We start from the raw sequence: 23,359 nt of genomic DNA, 5'->3' as shown, positions 1-23,359 counted from the left end.
CTCCAAGCATTTCAGCTTACAAAACCGAGAAAACTGGGAAAAAATGAGAAATTTTCTTCTGCAATCTACTGTAAAATTTCTGAATCGATGGGTCTACAAAAACAATTACACAACATCTGTTTTGTGGTAAGTTTCCTTGTTCTTCTATTTTGTTCTTGGAACATAATTTATAGCTTTCGAAAATCACTAAGATAAATCTAGCAAAACATATATTTTAACACAAATCTCCACGGAATCATATACAAATTTTACCATAGAAACATTTGAAAACCCTAAAAACCTTTTATAAAAACAAAACTGTTACAATATTATAAAGATGTTTCTTAGATTGTCTCATCTTTAAGTTATTTGCTCTTGCTTGTGCAGAATTTGGTCATTTAAAAACCAATAAAGGGAGGAGTTTATATGCTAAATTCTCGTTTTATTAGGGGATGTGTTAATGAATAGCTTGTGCTGGATTGGGTAGTTTATAACCCATAAGGTATTTGTCTTTGCTAAATCTGTGATGCTCCTATTTTGTTTTATAATGAAAATATAAAGAATTCTACATATCAATCTAATTTTTCTTTTTATTCATCTGCAGACATGAATCCAATAACATATTTGCTATATTATGATGGTCATTGGAATGAAAATAATGTGTATGAGGATTTCAAAATGCTGGGAGTGTTAATACCATTAGATTGCTCATTTACAACACTAATGAATATCTTGTCTATAGAGTTGTCTACCATTCTGTCAACAGAAAATGCAACAATTGAGTACCAGATTGCAGAAACATTGCCTCCATTGAAGATCAATAGTGATAGATCTATACAATTCTACTTGGAGTGCAAAAGAAATGACAGAACACTCACAAAATACCCTTTGATAGTTTCTGTAACAGAGAACAACCAAACAATTACCTGTGGAGCACTTCAAAAGATGAGTTCTACTGTTGCTTCAAGTAGTAATAATATAGAGAATGATATTTCGGACACATCGACATTCTCTATAGATGAACCTCAAGAACTACCAAATTTTATTCAATTGGCAGATCAAATTACAGATTTGATTTTGGAGAAGGAACGACATGAATCAATTCCTGAACATATCGGAACAGAAACTACAGTTATAACTCATGCAATTTCTGATGGAATAAGAGAAAAACAGGTATATAAAAACAAAGAGGTTCTTACAACAACAATTGGTCTCTATGCCATAAAAAACAATTTTCAGTTCAAGGTCCACAAATCTTGCAAAAAAGAATATCAGTTGAAGTGCCTTGATTTAGAATGTACGTGGTCATTTCGTGCAGCAAGATATGGAAAGACAGATATGTTCCAACGTAGGAAGTTCAATCGTGCCCACACATGTTCCTTGGACATTATTCTTGGAGATCACCGACAAGCTTCAAGTAGTATGGTTGGGAATGTTGTGAAGACCAAGTTCACAGATCCAAAAACAAATTATAGACCTAAAGATATAGCTAAAGACATGTTGGACAGATATGGAGTTTCCATGAGTTACCAAAAAGCATGGCGATCTAAGGAAAAAGCAGTTAATTATGTACATGGTTCAAGTCAAGATTCCTACCGAGACATTCCACGATATCTGCACATTTTGAAGCACAAAAATCCAGGTACTGTAACAGATTTGGAAATTGATAGTCTAAACAGATTTAAATATCTTTATATGGCTATGGGACAATCAATTCTAGGTTGGAAACATTGCATTCCAGTAATTGTTGTTGATGGAACATTCCTAAAAGCTGCATTTGGCGGTACACTTCTCACAGCTTCAACACAAGATGCAAATAGACACATCTTCCCATTGGCTTTTGCTATAACAGATTCGGAAAACAATGATTCATGGGAGTGGTTCTTCAGAAAAATAAAAGAATGTTATGGAGAAAGAGAAGAGTTGTGTATAGTTTCAGATAGACATGAAAGCATAGAGAATGCTATAAAAAATGTCTTTCCAAATGTAACTCATGGAGTGTGCTCCTACCATCTTTTCTGCAACATAAAGACCAAGTTTAGAACAGATGCAGAGGCAACTAGTATTGCATTTCATGCTGCTGCAAAAGCTTATAACATGGAAGATTTTGAAAAATACATGAAGGACTTGGACAGTTTACATGAAGGAATCCGTCCTTTTCTGGCGAATGAGGTTAAATATGAAAAGTGGGCAAGAATCCACTCCAAAAGTCGTAGATATGCAGCTATGACTTCAAACATAGCTGAATCCATTAGTGCAGCACTAAAAGAAATGAGAGAGCTTCCAGTAACAACATTACTCGAGTGCCTTAGAAACCTGATTCAAAAATGGAGCTACAACAACAAAAAAGAAGCAGAAGCAACGTTTACAGAATTGCCAAAGAAACAAGAGGAATACTTAAGAAAGAACTTTGTCAAGTCATTAAGAATGACTGTAAGTACAACTATTTCGTTTATTTATAAATACCTCTGTATTAATATACTTCCTTGTTCATTATTATAATTTCATTGCAGGTAGAACCAGCTAGCACACTCATTTACAGTGTACACAGTGGTTTAACAACAAACATTGTTGACATTGCAAAGAAATCTTGCACTTGTAACAAGTTTGATTTGGATGAATTACCTTGTGAACATGCCATGGCAGTCATTAGAAAGATGAACCTTCAGTATAAAAAATATTGCTCATATTATTTCACAAAACAAGCCATGTTGAACACCTATAATGCATCAATACATCCATTGGGAGATCCAAAAACATGGAGAGTTCCACCTAATGTTGAGGAAATAGAAGTACCACCTCCAAAGGGAAACAGAAAAAGTGGAAGGCCAAGGAAAAAAAGGTTTGTTTCAGCAAGAGAAGGCTCTTATCAACTTAAATGTGGAAGGTGTGGAGAGCTTGGGCACAACCGAAAAACCTGCACAAACCAGCCTCTATTGAGAACAAAAAAACAAAAAAGCACTCAAAGCTTATAGATTGAAAATACTTTTTATTTGAATTTTAGAACTTTGTATGTTTCAGTACAGTGATTGGAACATTACTTATCACTATTACTTGTGATAAAGAATTATGAAATTTTATTGAATATATGGAATATTATAAAAACTTAGGAAAAAATTTGCATCAATATATCAGAATTAATGTTCAGGGCGTTATCTGTAAATTTTTGTTACATATTTGATACAGATATATCTGAAATGAATATTAATGTAACATTTTGTTACATAATTGTTACAGATATGTTACTAGTTTCTCACAGACACTTCCAACATCAAATAAATAGGAAATAAGTTCTTTTATCAGCTTATGTTACAGTTTTGAAACAAAAATATTTGATTTTCATTTGTAAATTTCCAGTCCATTTAAAAGGATTAACTTCAAAAGTTTGAAACGATTTGATACATATTTGAAACTGAAGTTATCGTGACTATTAATAGACGTTAAGTAATGCTACGCAATTTTGCATGAACTTAGGTTACAAACTTTTAACAGATGTTACCTAAAACATGAAATATAAAAATAAAGTTGTGAACTCAAGTTACAAACTTGAGACACCTCTGTACAACATTCCTCATAAAAAAGGGCTAATATCAAAATTCATTGATATGCCACAGTATTCAAAATATTCAAACATGATACTTGCTTGAAAGTTTGCAAAACAAAAACACAAAAGTTATCTTGCCATAAGTATGTATCGTCTTTACAAGATAAAAGCCAAAATGTTAACTACTTTGATGCTCTCATACTTCCATTGCATTAATATTCAACATCTTCTTGCTCATTCTTCCTCTGAACTCCCCATCAGATAGATAGCCTTCATCTTTCTTTCTTTTAGCATGGACATATAGCTCGACTGCAATTTTGTTTCTCTGGAAACTAACATTCAGAGGATTGGGGATATTTTCAATAAGTCCATGCATAATAAATTCAGCAAACTTTATGATAAAAATCCCACAATCGCTACAAAAAAAAAAAAAAAAACTCAAAATCAGTAACACATAAATGCATATAAACAAAATCATGCAACCAAAAAATAACAATAACTAAAAAAAAACCACTTACTTGTTACTCTGTTGTGGAACCTCATCATCAAACACAATGTCCAACGGATGACACATATCAATGCCCTTAAATGCTTGTGCATTTAGATCAATATCTTCCCTTGACTCATAAAAATTATTTAAAGAAAGAAACAAGGGCAACAAAGTAGAATATGCTTTAACAACTTTCAACACTTTCTTATCCATAACTCTATTCCTCATTGAGTTGTAGACTTTAAAAAATCTCTGCTTCACGTTGAACTCCCCAAGAATCCAATGATTACAGCCAACAGCAGTCATATTAATAGGGAATAAAACAAAATCTACTAGCGACCAAGGGGTGTTACAAAGCATTTTATAACCACAAATATACTAAAAAAGAACACTGTTATTCGATATAACAGATCGATCACAGTCACTTGACAGATACACATCATACAGAGCAGTGATAACTTGATCAAAAGAGTTATCTGTAGTAGTAACTCTAACCTTTATCAACTCACAATACTTGGCTTTTTTTCTAAGGTAATAAAATGCCACATTAATATGCTGAAAAAACAAGAAGCAAACCATAATAAGAATAATGAAAACAGAAAAACTAAAACAACTTAATAATAATAAGGGAAAAAAATACCTCATTGTCCAAATCCCTCCCATCTTTAACTAAATCATAAAACCAAAATTTTCTCTCAATCTCAGTTACACAAAACTGAAATGGCTCCTTAATGATACTATTATTATCATCAAATTTCTTATACCTATAACAAATATAAACATTTAAAAGTGAATTATGGTGAAACTGAAACTGAAATACAAAATAAATAAAAAAACAATTAAAAAATAGAAGCATACTTATTATTTTTTCTCAGCCCCAGAGAAAACCACTTGTTAAAAGAGTCTTGGTCAATTTGATTAGGCAGATCCAAAAGATTGTCTCCAAAAGCATATCGTCCCACAACCTTCCTTTTAGACTTCACAACCTCCAAATGTTTCATATCCTCAGAAGAAGATGATCCAAATTGGTTCACAAAAGGAGATTGCAAAACTGGAGTAGGCTTTGGATTCCTTTTGCCAACAACAGGAGTAGACACAACTACTGGATTCATCAAAGAACCAGCAATGGGTGTTGCCATAACAACTTCCTAGAAACAAAAATAATATGAAAAACTCAATAATACAACTATTGGAAAATATTGCAAAAAGAAAAAAAAATACAATATCTGCCTTGTTTAGTTACCTTTTTTTTTGCCAAATCACCAACAGCTACATGAACAACTTTATCAAAAATCTCCACATTCATGTTGTTAAAAATATGAGCCTCTTCTTCTAGATCTTTAACAACATCAGCTACATCATCATGAGGTTTGACAATATTCTATGGAAAAACAAAATTTTAGAAATTAATACAGAAATACACGAATACATTACCTTGAAAACATACAAATCATGAAACCAAAATAACCTGGTCATAGCTCTAGAAAAAAAAGTTGTAGATATAATAAAAAAGAATAATTGCCAAACAAAACATTCCAAAATTCATAAGTTTACAAAAACATAACAGAGTTTATACATGCTCTGGAAAAGTCTTGTACAAAACTAACTTAGAAATTAAAAGTTTACAAATTAATAACAAAAGGTTTACAAAACAAGAATTCTAAACTTTCTCTTCCACTTCTCATACTCCAATGGAAACAAAATCAGATTCCTATCAAAAAGGGAAAACAAAAATTAATAAAAAGAAAATATTAATTATATATATTAACAGAAATATAAACATCTATAAAATATAAAATAAAAAATAACAAACCAACCAAGCAATAAAATTAATATTTAGATACGTATACATACCATTGTTTCTTCAACATCATTCCCAGTAGTCTTCTCATTCTCATTTACTGTATCATTCTTATCATCTGCAATTACCATATCTCCAGCAGCATCTTCTTGCATTGCTTGAATGCATTCATCAAAAACTTGGGTAAAACTTTCATTCTCAAAAAACTTATCCTTTTCCTTTAAAACACCACCACCACCAGAAGTATCACCAACATCAGCTCCCACAAAACCAACATCAACAGGATCAATATCATCATTAATACCACATGATTTTGGCCTCAACTCACCTAACATTTCCATAACTTCCTTGTGTTTTAAATCTTGATCGTTTTTCAAATTAACCAACATCTCCATCAATGCCCTATGTCTAGATTCACTAGCAGACTTTAAAAATGCAATTTCCTTAGACATAATGTTACACTTCTTCTGACATTCATCCACAATAATTTTCATATCAGAAAAACCAAATGTCACACAAGGAACATAGGATGATGAAGGAGCCTCACTGGTTGGTTTCTTTGGAGGAGCAACAAAATCATCATCCTCAAAATCAGCAACATTCAAATCCTTGTTGCACTGGAAAAAACCTTCAAGCTTGAAGGCATTGTTCTCTTCATCAGTGGGCAAAACTTTAACAATTTTGGTCTGCAAATAACAACACAGAAAAATCAGTTTACAATATTAAAAAAATCAAATAAATTCATATATAAAGAAAAGCAAAAAGAATAAAAATTACCTTATGTAATGAAAACACATTCCTCTCAGGCTCCTTATGAGATGGGATTGCAACTGATGACCAATTTATAATCCTAGGCAGACCACAACTAACCTTCTCACAATAAGTTCCCTCTAAACTAGGAATTGATTCGTAAATGAAAACTTGGAAAACAAATGGCAAACCATTCAACTTATAGGTTGGGTAAGAACCTTGTCGAGTAATAACAACTTCATTTTCCCTTAAAGCATCTCTCAAAGATGAGAGAGTCACATTAAAAATATCCTTTCCCCATGGAAAATGATTAAAACCACCACTATCACAAAGATACAAGTCAGTTTTTTCAATGTTCTTCTCTTTTTGCCAAGCATACAAAAAGTTAGTGATCAGGTAAAGTACAGCCATCCTAACAGCCTCATTATCATTATCAAAATTGGCAGCCTTAAACCTTTCTTCAACAATAATTCTTGAAATGCCCCTTGTATGGTCACCAAAAAATTTAGAATACAATCCAATGGGATTACTATTCTTAATTCCACCTTTATCAATGTCACCAAACACATTTAACCCAGACAATAACCCAAATTCACCCAAAGAAAACCTAATCAGCTTTCCACAAACTTTAAACCACATTTCATTTAAGTTTGGCTGGTTAACTTCTCTCAACAAAACATGGTGAACCAATTTAGCTTGATTAGCATAAGATTTAAGGTTTAGAAAACGACCAAAGCAAGTCTTACTAAACAAAACCTTTTGAGAGTCAGTCAATTTTTCTGAGATCACATTGATCTTCTCAAAACGACAGTGAAAATTGACTCTTGCTCTATAATGATCCTCATGTTTGATAAAACATTCCATATGATGCATAGAATAATAGACAACCAATATTAACAAACTTGTAACATAAATTTACAAAATAATAAAATATATCATCAAACTTGAAAAATATAATCCACATTGTTGGGTATGATACCTGAGTCAAGAACAAAATTTTAAAACAAGACAAATCAATGATTAGATGACAAGAAAAACACAAATTGATGAATTGAAATTAAAACATATAGAATCAAAACTTGAAAAAATGAAAACATATTTCAATAATATAAAACCTATTATCTTTAAATACAAAAACTACCAAATTGGAACCTGTAACATATGTTTACAGAAAATAAAAACATATTTACAACATCGGTAAGAACATTAACAACCTTGTAACACTTCGTTGCAAAAACTAACAATATAGGACCTGTAACATATGTTTACAAAAAAACAAAAACATGGTTACAAGATCAGTAATACCATTAACAAACATGTAACATATAGGTACAAAAACCTAACAAAAATTAACAAAATTAAAAACATAACTCAGATCAGAGCATTAACAACATAGAAAACATATTTCAAGAATATAAAACCTAATATATAAAATACACAAACTACCAAATTAGAACCTGTAACATATGTTTACAGAAAAGAAAAACATATTTACAACATCGGTAAGAACATTAACAACCTTGTAACACTTCGTTACAAAACTACCAAATTATGACTTGTAACATATGTTTACAAAAATGGAAAACAAGGTTACAACATCGGTAATACCATTAACAAACCTGTAACACTTTGATACAAAAAAATAACAAATGTTAACAACAACAAGACAAAAAGACCCATAAAAACAGATTCAAAAACAAATAAAAAAGATCAAAACGAATTTAAACGAAACAACCATAAATACCTTCGGTTTATCCAGTAAACCAACATTCTTCTTCGCAATTTTTCTGTTAGCCTTGCACTTTACTCGACTAGAACCTCCAATCGATAGTTTCTTGGATTTCTTCGCACTGACTTTGCTCTTTGACAATGCAACATGTTTTCGCTTCAACTTTTTCCCAATTAAGTCAGCACTCGCATGCATGTCACCCTCCTTCAACTCATTTGAACCACCAACATCATCCTCGATCACATTAGGAAGGGGAGAATCCGATGAATACTTTAAAACAGCTTTCCCTTTAGACAATGGAGAAAGATTACTCTTCAGAAGTTTCCCCTTCGTTTCGGCAGACTCTTGATCCTCGGATTGCTTCGAGGCTCCTAGGCCAGAGAACGCAGCACCCGACTGAGCAGGAGATGCAGACCCCGCACGAGTGACAACCATTGTTTAACCAGTCAATGCCAAACGATTTTGAAAAAAAATGAAGAAACTCAGTTAGGTTTTCGGATGAAGAAAAAGAAAAAATGAGAAACAAGGGAGAATGAAACAGATGAAAGAGAAAGAGAATACAATAAAACTTCGGGGTTTGAAATTTGAAAAAAAGACTTTATAAAAAACCGTAAATTTGGAATAAAAAACCGTATAAAAGTAGGAAACCGTATATTTCAAATTTTTTTGCTTTATACGGTGTATTATGTAATTTTCCCTTTTTTTATTTAAGTTTTTAAAAGAGGGGAATTTTAACTTTGTGCACTCTTTATGGATTTTTCAGTCTTTTACATTTTTATGGTTTTTTTTCTCATATATAAAGCAATGATATGTGGACTCAAAATATGCACATAAATATTACATATGGTGTTATGGCACTACTTTTTAAAATAGTGGGTCCTAATTTAGATAAATATAATTAGTTGACAAAAATTGTCACGTTACTGTGTGTAATGTTTAGGTGCACATAACATTACACACCAAATATGTCTTTAAACATTATACAGTGCCAACTTTTTAAAACAGTGAATCTCAGTTTAGATAAATATGATTGATTGACGGAAGTTGTCATGTCACTTTGTGTAATATTTAGGTGCACATATATAGTTTTAGTAGTTGGTTTTAATATGTTTTGAAGTTATTTTTATAATTTTAGTATAGCTGTAATATTTTTTACCATTCATATTTTATAAAAACGTATTTTTTTTTTCCTTTTTTATATATATTTTAAAAAAGAATTGAGATAGTGTCTCTTCGTTTCTGCTATGTAGGTAGTTGAATACCTATACACCCTACTTCAGTAGCTTGCTTCATCACCACTCTATCAAAATAGTTTTGATTTTTTTTAATGATAAAGTGGTAACTGGTTACCACTATGAAATTAGTTTCTATTTTTATGTTGGTAATTAGTTATCACTATCAAAATTATTTTTATTTTTTTGTGATATTGTGATAACTGGTTACCAGTATAAAATAATTTTGAAGAATCGCTATAAAACTAGATGGCTTTTGCCTTTAGCTCTTTCGCCACCCTCAACTTCTTGATTGTTGTCCGTGGCACATATAATATCTCGAACTGGCTGAGTTCGATGGCCCATTTTAACAGACGTCCTAACGTTTCAGGTTTTTGCAAAAACTGTCTTAAAGGTTGGTCAGTTAAGACGTGAATAGAATGTGATTGGAAGTATGGCCTGAGTTTCCTTGAAGCCAAAATTAGACAGAATGCAAGCTTTTCTATCAATGGGTACTGTGCCTCAGCTCCGAGAAGTCTCTTAGTTACATAATATACGAGTTTCTGCACCCGATTTTTTTCTCGAACTAACACAACACTAACTGCGTTTTCTATCACGACCAAATATAGAAACAGACATTCTCCGAACGTCGGTTTTGATAGTATGAGGGGTTCATCTAGATGCATTCTCAGGCTGCTAAATTTCTTTTCGTATTGTTCAGTCCATTCAAACTTCTTGTTTCCTCTGAGCAAGTTGTAGAATGGTAGACATTTGTCAGTGGATTTTGAAACGAAGCGGTTTAAAGCTACCACTTTTCCAGTTAGGCTTTGTACTTCCTTACACAACCTAGGCGAAGGCATTTCTAACAATGACCTAATTTTTTCAGGATTCGCCTCTATCCCCCTATGTTAACTATAAACCCTAGAAACTTTCTCGACCCAACTCCGAAAGTGCACTTCTGGGGATTAAGCTTCATGTCGTACTTTCTCAATATGCCAAAACATTCTTCCAGGTCGGATACATGGTTACTCGTAGTCTTTGATTTGACGAGCATATCATTGACATACACCTCCATGTTTCTCCCCATCTAGTTAGCGAACATTTTGTTGACTAACCATTGGTATGTAGCTCCAGCATTTTTCAGCTCGAATGGCATAACTTTGTAGCAATATATGTTATGCTCAATCATGAAGCCGGTGTGCTCTTGGTCTGTAGGGTTCATTGCAATATGGTTATATCTAGAATACGCGTCCATGAAAGACATGAGCTCGTGATCGGCCGTGGCGTCTACCACTTCCCGTTTGGCTTCGGGACCAGCACAAGGTTAGCAACCCAGGTCGGGTATTTTGCTTCCTTGATAAATCCGCATTTAAGTAGACAAGCTACTTCTTCTTCTTCTAACGCTTTAGATCGTACTATCCCCAAAAGCCTCCATTTTAGGGACTTTTCAGGCACATTCTTGTCCAAGTTTAAAGTATGCATTATTACACTCGAATTGATTCCCACCATGTCCCCATGTGACCAGGTGAAGACATCTAGATTCTTCCTCAAGAATTCGACCAGCTCCTTCTTCCTTCCGGCTTCAAGATTTTTTCCAATTTTGACAACTCTTGAAGGTGCTTCTGGGTCGATATTTACTTTCTCATGCTCTTCTATTGCTTTGAGCTCAGATCTATCCTCGCCTATTCGCGGATCAATGTCATCTCATTGGGCAACCTCATCGTTGCCTTCTCGAGGTTCTTCCGTCCCACGGGTAACTTTTGTTTCCCGATACTCCTCATTTCCTTCACCTATGACCATCGTTTGCTGCCCGGGTTGTGATATTCCCTTCATAGCAATGTTGTAGCATTCTCTAGCAGCGAGATGGTCTCCTTTTACTGTGCATATTCCAGAGGTTGAGGGAAACTTCATTGCCAGGTGTTAGATCGAGGTGATGGCTTCAAAAACCATCAGTGTGGGTCATCCCAAAATCACGTTATATGCGGCCGGACAATCGATTACCACAAAATCAAGTATTTTAAAGATAGTTCGTGACTCTTATCCCAATGTAACCACCAGTCTGATCGTCCCTATGGCCATCGTTCCTTCACTTGAAAATCTGTATAGAGTCATTGAGGTCGCCTTCAAATCGATTACGGACAATCCCATCTTTTCAAGGGTGGACCTGAAAAGCACATTTACAGAACTTCCATTATCCACTAGTATCCTCATTATCCTTCGGTTAGCGAGCTACACGGTTACCACCAGCGGGTCGTTATGTAGGAATTGAACGTGGCTAGCGTCCTCTTCCATGAAAATGATTGGTTGTTTTTCCAACCGCTGTTGTTTCGATAACCCCTGCTCTGAGACAAACTCCACACTGTTATGAGTTTTCAACTCATTAATATACCTATTTTGGGCCTCACTGCTCATTCCTGCCAAATGAGATCCTCTGGCAATAGTAGCTATATCTCCACCTACTATCGGGGGAGAGTCAACCTGATTCATCTGAGCTCCAGGCTGACCTGTTGGGGCTTCCAGAGCTGGATGAGGATTTTGCCCAACAGGTTGATTGGGAACTACCCGATTTTGGGCATACTAGGCTAATGGTCCAGCTTGAATGAGAGTCTTAATCTCATCCTTCAACTGTTGGCAATCATCGGTGTTATGACCGATGTCATTGTGGAATCGGAAACACTTTGAAGGATCTCTCCTTGCCCTCTGATGCCTTAAAGGGTTTGGCTTCTTCCACGGGAGGCGATTACAATTTGTCAGGAAGATATGTTCCCAGGTGTCTATTAGGTCAATGTAGGTGGCATAAACGGGCTTGAATTTCTCCACAGACTTGTTCTTCTTCGTGTCGTTCTGGTCGCCCTCACCATTCCCTTCCTCTTGTTGTTTCCCGCTTGGTTATTCTAGGTAACAGGTTGAGTCGTAGCTACAACATCTGTCACGGCTTCAGCGGGTTGGATAGGCTCCTCGCTGGTTCCTGCGACAGTAGATCGCGCCTTCCAGGTTTATCCACTCCTGAGCTCGGGCCATGAACTCATCTACACTTTTAACTCCTTTTCGTTGGATTTCTTGCCATAGGTCGCCTCCCACCAGGATTCCTGTCCTCATCATCATGAGCTTGGAGCTATCATCAGCATTCCTAGCTCATACTGCAACATTGGCGAATATGCTCAGATATGATTTCAGTGATTCACCGGGTTATAGTTTTACATTGGCCAATGAATCGACCTCTACACGAGCTGCCTATGAAGCTCGGAATGCTCTCTTAAACTCGAAAGACAACTTCTTCCATGAGCTTATTGAATGCTTCTTGTACTGTTTAAACCACTGTCTGGCAGGTCCAACCAGAGTCGCAGGGAGCAAGATACACCTTAGATCAAGCCCAACATTGTGGGCCATAATCATTGTGTTGAACATCCCGGGGTGATCATATGAATCTGTATTTCCATCAAATGTCGGCATGTTCGGCATCCTAAAGCCAATAGGATACGAAGTTGTTGTAATGTTTGGAGTGAAAGGTTTGAGCTCCTCATCTGAGTCGCAGTCGTCCGCCCTCTTTCTAGATAAGAGCCTCTTCATTTGTTCCTCCATCAAGGTCAGTCGATCAAGGGTTAATTCCTTGGTCTCTAGGTTAGCTGGGGGTTGTTCAACAGCTCTGATCCTATTGTACGCGTTTGATGGCTTGTTGTCCCTCCAAGTTTGAGCTTGGTTAGGTGAGACATTCCCATTGTCGTGTACGATGGACGAACCTCCCTCATGTCGAGTATAACTAACATCCTCATTACGAGTTGAATATCTTCTTTGTGAGTTCAAATGATCGCACAGGTCGGGCTGTGAATCATACCGATGACTTTGTGCTGAGCTTAGATGATTTCTCGGGTCACTCTCAGATCTGCCTCCACATTGGCTCCCCGTTCAGTAACATCCATTTGCAAAACTTACGGCCCGCGGCTGAGATCGAGGACCTGAATTCTCAGCACGTGCCCTTGGGGCGTAAGTATCTATTAACGGGGGAGGATTTCTCATACTGTTCTCATGAGCTAGAGCATCTCGTTGTGGGCAAGGTGGTGTAGGATGTCAAATCAGTGGTGGCAGATGCCTTATTGGCGAGGCTATCCTTGTTCCATCAGGACGAACTAAATTAGCCCACCTCGGATCTACCCCAATGTCTCGAGTTTTCTGTGCCTAGGGTTCTTATCGTGGCACAGGAGGATTAGCTTAAGCATTTTGCCTCCGTGAACTTGTCCCAGCCCGCCCTGGTGGGTTATTGTGGGCACTCCTTGGATTTTGTGAAGAAGGCACAGAGCTGGGGGTTGCAGTTATGATCGACCGACTGACATGCTGATGATGACTTCTATGATTGTTTATGCCCTTATAAAACCATGTTGGACATGTAACACGATTTCATATTGTCAATAAAAGTAGTAGCAATCATTTAGTTTGACAACCGTGTTGCTTCCATATTTTATTACATGATTATTGAAATAATACATACATTTATAAAATCTTGAACATATGGATAGTTACAATTATAGTGACTAGGCCACAGTAGATTATAGTTGTAATTATATGTTCAAAAGAACGAGTCCTAAGATTAGATCAGTGCATTGGATTTTCACTGATTAGGCAATCTACGATATGATTTAATCACACATTCGGGGTGTGATGTCTTGTCCAAGGCATTGACCAAGTAGATAAGATTGGATGTATTTGGTTACATCGGACTAGGACTGATATTGATTATTGATTGATAAATAAGTATCGTTGTTATCAAATCTAATCAATGTCACAACATTGACCATAGGTTAAGTCGATCTTAATTCTGAATGATAATATTCTGCTAATTATATCATTTAAATCTTTTGACTTGTTCGTTACGAATTTACCCTACGGTATAGCCCATACTTACATCTTGGAGATTTAGTAGTGTAATTGAGTGGGAGTATTATTCGTAGATATGAAATCTATAACTTCTGTATGATAAGTGAAAAGATGATTTCCTTAATTTCTTTGTTCAAAAGGTTAAATGATTGAGATCTCATTTCTGTGATTGAGTTCACGGAAATATCATTTATAAGGAACTTAGTGGGAGTTAGGGATAAAATACTGATGAGGGGTAAAACGGTAATTTGCACCCATCTCGTTTTTAAGTCATCGATAGTGGATTGACTAACTGTAATGGTTATATCAATAGATAACGCATTTATGGTTTGGAAAATATGTTCTATGAATTCAAGAGTTCAATTCCGAGTCTATAGTGGAGTCACGATGAATTAATAAGGTAGTGAAATTATTCGTAAATAAATTCACAATAACTTATTGGAGCTTGATTTCATGGATCCATGGTCCCCGCATCACCTTTGAGTAAATCATCTAGAATGTCTCAATTAATTGATTTAATTATCAATTGGGATGTTTAAAGTTGACTGGGTCAATTTTGGAAAATTTAAAGAGATGTGAGATTTAGAGAATAAAAGAGAATCTTTGGGTAATGTTGACACGGTTTTTCGTCAACAATGTATTACGAAAATTAGCTGGAATGAACTAGTGCTTAAGGATAAACCGTAATGAGAATAATCACTCTTTAAGGTACTTAGAATGATATAGTAAGAATACTCATTCCTTTTTACGTGGTTCAGAGGTTAAAATCCCCTAGTCCACGAGTCAATATTATTGTTGTATATCTCTTCCTATTTTTACAGAGTATTTGCATTACAGGAAGAATCCAACCCCTTGCATTACCCAGGGTCTTGGTATTTATAGGAGAATGATCTCTAGGTTGGTGTTGGGGTCATCCTGTGATCTCTTAATCCTTCACATCATCTCTGTGACATTGATGATTAATATCTAAATTTTATATTGAAGTGTGGTCTAATCAATAGGTAAAATGGATAATGGGCCGCATGGCCTAAATCAAGCGTGTGATGTCTGATCACGCACGTTTATATTGCGTATCTGGGAATTCGGGAATAAAACAGACACATGATGTCTGTTTTACGCACGTTTATATTGCGTGGTCAACTTTATAAAGATCCTGGGGTACGTCAGACCTTTGGTGTACCACGAGTTTAACGTAATGTTAGCACGTGCCTTTTGATGTTCATATTACACAAAATGGTTCCAGGTGGTAAGTTGCTAAATGACTCATCAGCTCGAGCTATTTGTCTAGGGGATCGTACCGAATTTCCTCGGATGAAAGGTGAACACATGGTGCATCAATTATGACTTTTTGCTAGTCCGCTGTACCCGAGCTGCCTCAACAAGGTACGTGCTGATTTTCAGGGCGTACAGGTAAATTTATTAATATTGATAAATTGGTGTCAATATAAATAAATAATATTAAATCAAGTTTCAAATTATAATTAGTTAATTTGAATAAAGATTTAATTAATTAATTAATTAATAAAAGATTTTGAATTTAGGCCCAATTGGGATTTAAATTCAAAACAAAGAGATTGGGCCCAAGTCCATTTATCACAGCCCAAGGCTTTTTTTTTGTTTATTATTTTTAATTAATTAAAATTTAAATATAAATTTAAATAAAACTCATTGATTTGCCTATATAATGAATATGATATCTAGGATTTTTATAAGGAAGTGAGTTTCAGTTGATTGGTAAGTGAAAACCTAGACAGTCTAACCTTTCTTGGCCACTCTCTCTTCTTCTTCTCTTCAAGATCTCTATCTCATGTGTTGAGAACCAGCCCACACTAGTTCTAGGTTGATCAAAGGCTTGGTGAGGAAGACTTTGTTACTGATCTTGTTCAATCTCTTGATAATACTCTGCTATAGAAAGGAATCAAGGGTTAGAGAGATTGAAGGATGGAGTTGTTCCAGTTCCACTGCGTAATGTAAATTTTTACTTTACTCTGTATTTGTATCAATTTCATAGGAGCATGTTCTATGAATTTGCATGTTTGTTTGATAATATGTAAATTGCATGAAAATAAATAAAGATCCTGCAATAAGTATTTCCTACAATGATGACCAGTGGGTTGAGTACTTTTGTGGTTTTGCTCTGAAGGTACATAGCTTGGAGTGGCAGTCTTGACAAAACGACTAGGTTTAGACCGGTTATTCCTGTGAGACTTATGAGACTCACTTTGCCTCTTTCCGACATCAACGTTGGTTGTAAGAGGGGGTAACCAAGCCAAGACCTCATCGATCTGTCTGTTTTCCCTAGCGAGATGGCTCATTAATTGGGTGTTTTCCATCTCGATGACAATCAAATATCCTGGATTAGAATTTGGTGGGAGTGACGCTGAACTCCCAGCTAGAGCTGTAAATGTGGGCCGACCCAGCCCACATTTTTGTGCCTCCGAATAATTCGGGCCGGGCCGGGCCGGACCCGTATTCTATTCGTGCCGGGCCGGGCCGGCCTATTTTTGAAAGAGTAGACCCAGCACGGCCCATGGGCCCGGCCCATGTTGTGCCGTGCCGGGCTGGCCCACTTTCCTTATTCGGGCCAGCTCACTTTCTTTATTTGGGCCCACTTTTAGGCCCATTTTATTATTGCCAAAAAATTTGAGGATGGGGAATTGAACCCTCCACCTCATCTTTAACAATCAATGGACTTACCACCAATCCAAATACAATTCTTTCTTTAAATTATAGTTTTAGATATTTGTATATATTTTTTAATAATACTTTACACAAAATTATATCAAAGATAATTATTAGAATTTGAATACCTACTAATAAATGCTAAAAAATTTAACTCACAAATCTTAAAATAAATTAATATAATTATAAAAATATAAACATTGAGAAAAATAAGACTTTTATTATCATTTTAATTTATAGATAATTGACAAATAAAAATTTATTATCATTATTAATGTCCAAATATCGGGTTTTTTATCGTGTCGTGCTTTCGGGCTAGTTTGTTCGTGCTTTCGTGTCGTGCTTTCGGGCTTGTCGTGTCATGCCATACCGTGTCGTGTCGTGCCGTGCCAATTTTCAATTCGTGTCGTGCCTGGCCCAAGCCCATATTTTTTCGTGTCGTGTCGTGTCGTGCTCGTGAAGATTTAATGCCGTGCCAGAAAGCCCGCCCCGTATTTACAGCTCTACTCCCAGCGTAGTCCTGACCCACCAGTTGCTTCCCAGGACATTGTTGAACATCTGGGCCCCTTTCAGTGGGAATAGCAGTATGGTGGGCCTCCTGCCCACCAGGCTGCTCCATCTCATTGTCGTGCATCGATCGAGTGATCACCATGATGAATGTCGACTGAAACTTGTGAAGCACTAATTTCCTCTCAATGAAAGCACCAAATTGTTGACGTGGTTTTTCGCCAACGGTAGATTAAGAAATCAATAGGGATATTAGTGCTAAATTGTAAATCATAACGAAATAATAAGAACCCTCTCTTACACACACACAACTTTTACGTGGTTCAGTGGTTAAAATCCACCTAGTCCACGAGACAGTATTATTGCTTTTCTCTCACAATTAATGCAGAGTTTTAGTAAATACAAAAAGGCAATCCCATTCCCTCTCCATTATCTCTAATATTTATAGGAAAATTTCCTTGACAGGTTTGGGTAACCGCGTGAATAAATAAGGTATACATTTAATACAAATTATTCCCATTTGCATGAGGGTATGATTTGATAACAGAATAGAATATACTCCTGCTATCCCAGATAATAAATTATAGATTTGCAATACAACCTCTGAATCTCTTGAGATCCTTCAATATGCATTATGACCAGGTTTCCACAAGCTAGATATCTCACCCGAGCTGGTGTTTAAAGACTATCTGAACCTTAGTTTGTATTAAGCTCAGAGCGCCCAAATGTGGATCTGGCCAATATAAGTCTCGAACTGGATTGTCATCCTAAGAGGCGATCTGATAACCATCTATACGTCTTGTTGTCAGTTCCCAAACTCAAGCTGCTCGTGTCATTGTTAACCAGATGTTCCACTTGGCTACTTTTCAACATATTCGTCTGCTAGCTGTACCCAAGGTGAGTAATTGAACTCGTGCTAATTTTAGGGTACATCAACTGCTATTGGAGCTATCAAGGCATCTATCTCAGAAGGCCCCGGCACCCTTTGACATTTCGACCGCACCAGATCAGAAAGGACCATACTTTTTGAATGAAGGAAATACACTAGTTCGTTCCAGAAATGAAAGAAAAATCACAACAAATAAAAGCGTGAGACAAAATATAAAAATCCTTGGGAGGCCCACCGCAATCAGGCTCCTCGGAGTGGAGGAGAGAATGAGTGAATTCGCGTATGAGTCGGCCCATCTCCTGCGTTAGGTTGGTCTCGTATTGACAAAACCAAGAGGCGTGCATGGTTGTCGTCTAGTCAAGAGGAACAAAGCCTTGAAAGTTCTTCTTCTTCCTCGGGTTACAAAGAAACACGTCAATGAGGTCCTGGTAGTCTTGATACTCCTCCTCGCCGAGACTTTACCGTACTCAAGAAGGGAGGGAGAAAAGGACGAATTATCGAGACTAGTTCTCTCCCCTACAGGCCTAGCATAATGAAGTATGATCGGAGATTTACCTTGAGGCATGGAAGACGATTCGACCCCCGCCTCAAGCTTCTCATCTTCCTTCGCCTCCGCAACTGCCTTGATGTTAAGGACGCTCTCCACATGCTCCTCGTGAAGACATTGTGTATATTGATGCTGCTCCTTGGCCGCCATATACTCCGTGTGTAGCCTTGCCGTATGCCGAGATTGCTTTGAATCCCGGAATTTGGTTAGGACCACTGAATTTATGCTCTGTCCTGACTGCAGCAGTCCGTACTGTCGGAGGTGGGCATTAGTGATGATGAAGGGGAGCTCTAGCTCCTCGTTGCGAATGGACTCCATCGCCCGAAGCCTTTCGTCAAAAGAATCAACGAAGGGAGTGCGGCGATATAGACTTGATTAAGATGACACGGACAGGGATTTTTCGCATGCTAAATACTATCATACTAACTTACGCGAGGACAAAAGTACTTACCAACTGTAGCGAAGTCCAGGAATAGAGTAGGATTAGCCCTCGTCGAGAACCCATCCGCCAAAAAGAACTAGTCCTTGTAGGCCCGAGCGTGATTCTCACTGTCGCTCGGGGCTTTATAGCCCCTCCCTAGGATCGTGTGCTTCATCAGGGTATAATATCCCCATTTCCCCCTCTTCTTTGAGCATTGTCGGAAACTGTAGATGTACAATATTTTGGCGGGGGACGAGGTAGGCCAGTTTTGCCTTTTGTACAGAATTTATAGCCCTTCCAGTACCCAATATCCATTCAGGGACAATTGGAAGGGAGTTATGCCGATGAACTTAAGAAAGTCGACATAGTATTGGTGCAGTGGCAGGGCTGCACCCACTCGAAGATGGGAGGCGCTCCAGGGCTCAAGCCCATGAATGCTCTCGTGCACCCTTTCGCCCTCCCGAGCCAGGCACACCAACATTTCACCATCATCTACCCCATTATTTTCGAGGATCCTCTATAGGGCGCCTCGGTGCCATAGCTTGCTCGGGATGTCTTCTGCCTCGAACCCTATGGTAGGGTAAGGGGAGTTTGATGGTGACGGGCCCGCATTGGCCTCTTCCTTCGAGAGACCAGCTCTGAGAGGTCTCGTCGCCGTCGAATCCGAGCTCTCCCGTACTGCTAGAGCGTGGCTGCTACCAGCCGTTTGTTTCCCCTTCACGAGGCACTGTCCCGATTCTCAGGCCATCTGAAGGATCTCGTTGTCAATGGTGTAGAAACCTTGTTGATGGAGCTAACGAAGCTCATCAGACATCTGAAACAAACACCAAGCAGTTAACACCTTGACCCAAAGAAAGCTAGGACAAAACGAGAACCCTTAAGACTACTGCTAGGGGAAAATGGAAGGAAAGAAAAACTAATGACATAGGAGTGTCCTTAGAGCCAGACACCTGGCGCCAGAGACACCACCGAAAAAGACGTTTCGGACTACGGACCTGACCCTTCATAATTGCACGAATTGATGGGCTCAACAATAGGGGCTCAGCACGTGGCAAGAAATATTTTAGTGATGTCAGAAGAAGTTCAAACGTCTCCATCCGAGGACCATTCGATTTCTCCCCAGTTTTAAGTCTCCACTGTCTGAGGACAAATAGAGACTTGGGCAGAAAATGTTGTCCGTGTTTTCGTCATAGGACGCGTGGCAATCTGAAATCAGTGTAGGTAGGGCACATGCCGAATAGGCACACCTTTTTAAGTGGCCATGCCCTAAGGGTTAGTCCTTGGAGGGTAAATGTCTCGGCTAAAGGTTGCGTCCCCCGGATATAGGGCATGGACGTCTCTCTGAGGTCATGCTCTGAGGACTTGTTAGTAGTCCTCGAACTCTTTACAAGCAGATGTCTTTCAGGTCAAGGACCTTGTCCTCGAGACCTAGAAGGATAGTCAGGTGTCAACCGGTGCAGGTTTGCAGCTTCAGAGGATGGTTCGACAACCTTTTCGGCAATCCATCCACAATGTTGTCAATTGTACGACTCGACAATTCCCACTCCCACTACGCCGCCTAACAAGGAAATACGTGCGGCATGCCCTGACAGTGCCAGGGGCATGTTCCCCATAAAGATGGTAACTTTATGCAGTGGGCCCCGCGTTTATTGCCTGGGCCATGGTCTCCAGTTAATGCAGTCCACTGCATTAAAGTAATATTAATACCCCAATATTGAGGAGAATATGTATTAATTACAAATAATTAGCATTAATGACCCCAACTTCTATAAACAGGGCTGAGAGTCTCTTTGTAATTAGTTCGAAATTTTTAGAGGAAGATAACCTTGTACTCAAAGCAATATAAACGCTGCTTGAGAAAACCCCATTGGAGATTGCCTTAGCAAGCTTCCAATCTCCTTAATACCAGAGACTCGTGGACTAAGGCTCTTTTATAGCTTGAACCACGTAAAAATTGTTGTGCTCTTGTTGTTTATTTATTTAATCTCTCATCTTTAGGTTGATAGCGAAAAAAGCAATCAACATAATTCCTTTTATTTTGTTATTTTTGAAAATTAATCTTAATTAATTATAATTGTAATTTCAAAAATTACATCTAATTAATTTTTTTTGAAAAATTAATAATTAATTCCTAATTAATTATTTGACATCAATTATCATATAATTGTATATTTGATCTAAAGAACAAATTTCTTCTAAAATAAGCCATTCACAGTTTTTACCTTGTATCAATTCTTCACTTTAATAGTGTTGATAGAGCCGCCTTGGGGACCTATGAACTTATAATTCCAAGCTCCAATAAATTTAGATCATTGATTAAATCTCTTTAATCCAATAATCATAATATATTAATCTCATGATTATTCCCACTACAAAAATAAGACTGCACTCTTGTTATTATAGACATTCATTTACTGAGTACTTTATAGTAACCTTAAAGTGTCCATTGATATAATAATTACATACAAATTAATCCTCTATTAATGGCTCATAATTAAGCGAGAATAAAATTACCGTTTTACCCTTTTAATTATGTCTTGTTCCTAGAGTACCATTGACTTTACTAGTGAAGGTTAATTCATAATCTAATTATGAATTTGAGCTCAATAACCTTTCAGTTCCAAAAGTCAACCCAATAGGGAACCATTATTCAATCTATTAGAAAGTACAGATTCCATATCTATATACTTTGTCCCCAGCCATATATGTCATTGAATCCCCAAAACAATAATTTTTAGCCTAATCATTTTGACAAACCCTAACACATGAATCAAAAGATCAGATGACATATATAGGAATTCATAGTAACATCAGGAATAAGATCAGCTTGTATATGATCATCGATTGATGTTTTTAATTAATACTATGAAACTGTATTTAATCAAGTATCAATAAGCACATCTGGTCTAGTTCTATATATTCTCAATATATAAAGTACCTCCACTAAAATGTCTTACTACACTAGTGACCCAGATCTAGGTCACATGTATTCATAATACTAGTGAACCATATGTAATGCCTTGGGTAGCCAAGACCGTTACGCTGTGTATTTATAAAGGTGCGGGACTTGCTAATCAAGTCATTTAGTTAAAAACGTGTCACTGATATCACTAATGAACTTGGGTTAAAAGGTTTTTGTAATTCCCTGGTTACACCAAGACCGTTACGGTGAACGATGAACCGTGAATTTAACTCGCTGCCCGAGTTCTTTGGTTAAAAACGTGCTTCTAGGTGTTATTGACAGGCTAAGGTGGAAAGTCAATCAAAAGGAAAGGATATATTTTATTTAAAACATAAAACTGTTAATGGGCCCATCAAAACGTTTACAAGTTATTTACAACTCAAAATGGTCATTACTGTTTAAATTTACAACCCGCCGACCTAAGCGGCAAAAATAGGGTAAACCCCCTAGTTCCTCTGAGAACTCCTTGGTCGTGGTAGTCAAGCGGCCGCATATGTACATAGCACCACCTAAGCTCTCCACTCAAGGTTGGGTGAGCTTTTCTTTCCCTTAACCTGCACCACATAGCACCCATGAGCCAAAGCCTAGCAAGAAAACACAATAACGCATGAATATAATATCAATAATGATCATAGTAATCATTTAGGACTTTCAGTCCAAAATAAAGGAGTGACAATTGGAAAAGTCACTAAAGTGGGTTCCGTTCCCATTAGCCATGTGATGATAGGGTCACTTGGGCTTTACAAATAAGTGATCCTTTCAGTAGCTTATCAAGATAGGTACTCGATGAACTAGTCACCAATATAACCTACCGCATGACCATAGAGTCACAACCATTGGATTCCGCTCCCTAGCCACGTGACAAGCAGTCACCTAGGCTTGAGGCCCTGGCTTTGAGTAACTAGTCCTAGACTAGTCAAGCGCTTATAATTTTCATCGACCTTAGGGTCGGTCCAGCATTAATGCTCCTAGATC

The 23,359-nt window shown here is 37.2% G+C and overlaps 2 protein-coding genes across 3 annotated transcripts; one reads left to right on the top strand and one right to left on the bottom strand.

The window, feature by feature from the left end:
• Positions 1–585: 585 nt before the first annotated feature.
• Positions 586–3,262, top strand: LOC133785765 (uncharacterized). Its single transcript, XM_062224982.1, has 3 exons — positions 586–2,412; positions 2,493–2,821; positions 3,217–3,262. Exons 1-3 carry the CDS (start codon positions 586–588, stop codon positions 3,260–3,262), a joined length of 2,202 nt encoding a protein of 733 aa, XP_062080966.1.
• An 846-nt stretch (positions 3,263–4,108) lies between these two features.
• Positions 4,109–6,612, bottom strand: LOC133784360 (uncharacterized). Of its 2 annotated transcripts, none has more exons than XM_062223736.1 (2): positions 5,868–6,612; positions 4,109–5,394 (listed from the first exon to the last, which is right to left on the bottom strand). In XM_062223736.1, the coding sequence occupies exons 1-2, from the start codon at positions 6,306–6,308 to the stop codon at positions 5,200–5,202; spliced, it is 636 nt and encodes a 211-aa protein (XP_062079720.1). In that variant the 5' UTR covers positions 6,309–6,612; the 3' UTR covers positions 4,109–5,199. The 2 variants fall into 2 exon arrangements, with proteins under 2 accessions (XP_062079720.1, XP_062079722.1); XM_062223738.1 differs by lacking the exon at positions 4,109–5,394 and adding an exon at positions 5,412–5,724.
• Positions 6,613–23,359: the final 16,747 nt, after the last annotated feature.

Source organism: Humulus lupulus, chromosome 6 (assembly GCF_963169125.1).
Source record: "Humulus lupulus chromosome 6, drHumLupu1.1, whole genome shotgun sequence".
NCBI lineage: Eukaryota > Viridiplantae > Streptophyta > Magnoliopsida > Rosales > Cannabaceae > Humulus > Humulus lupulus.
This window is presented reverse-complemented; position numbering and strand designations above follow the sequence as displayed.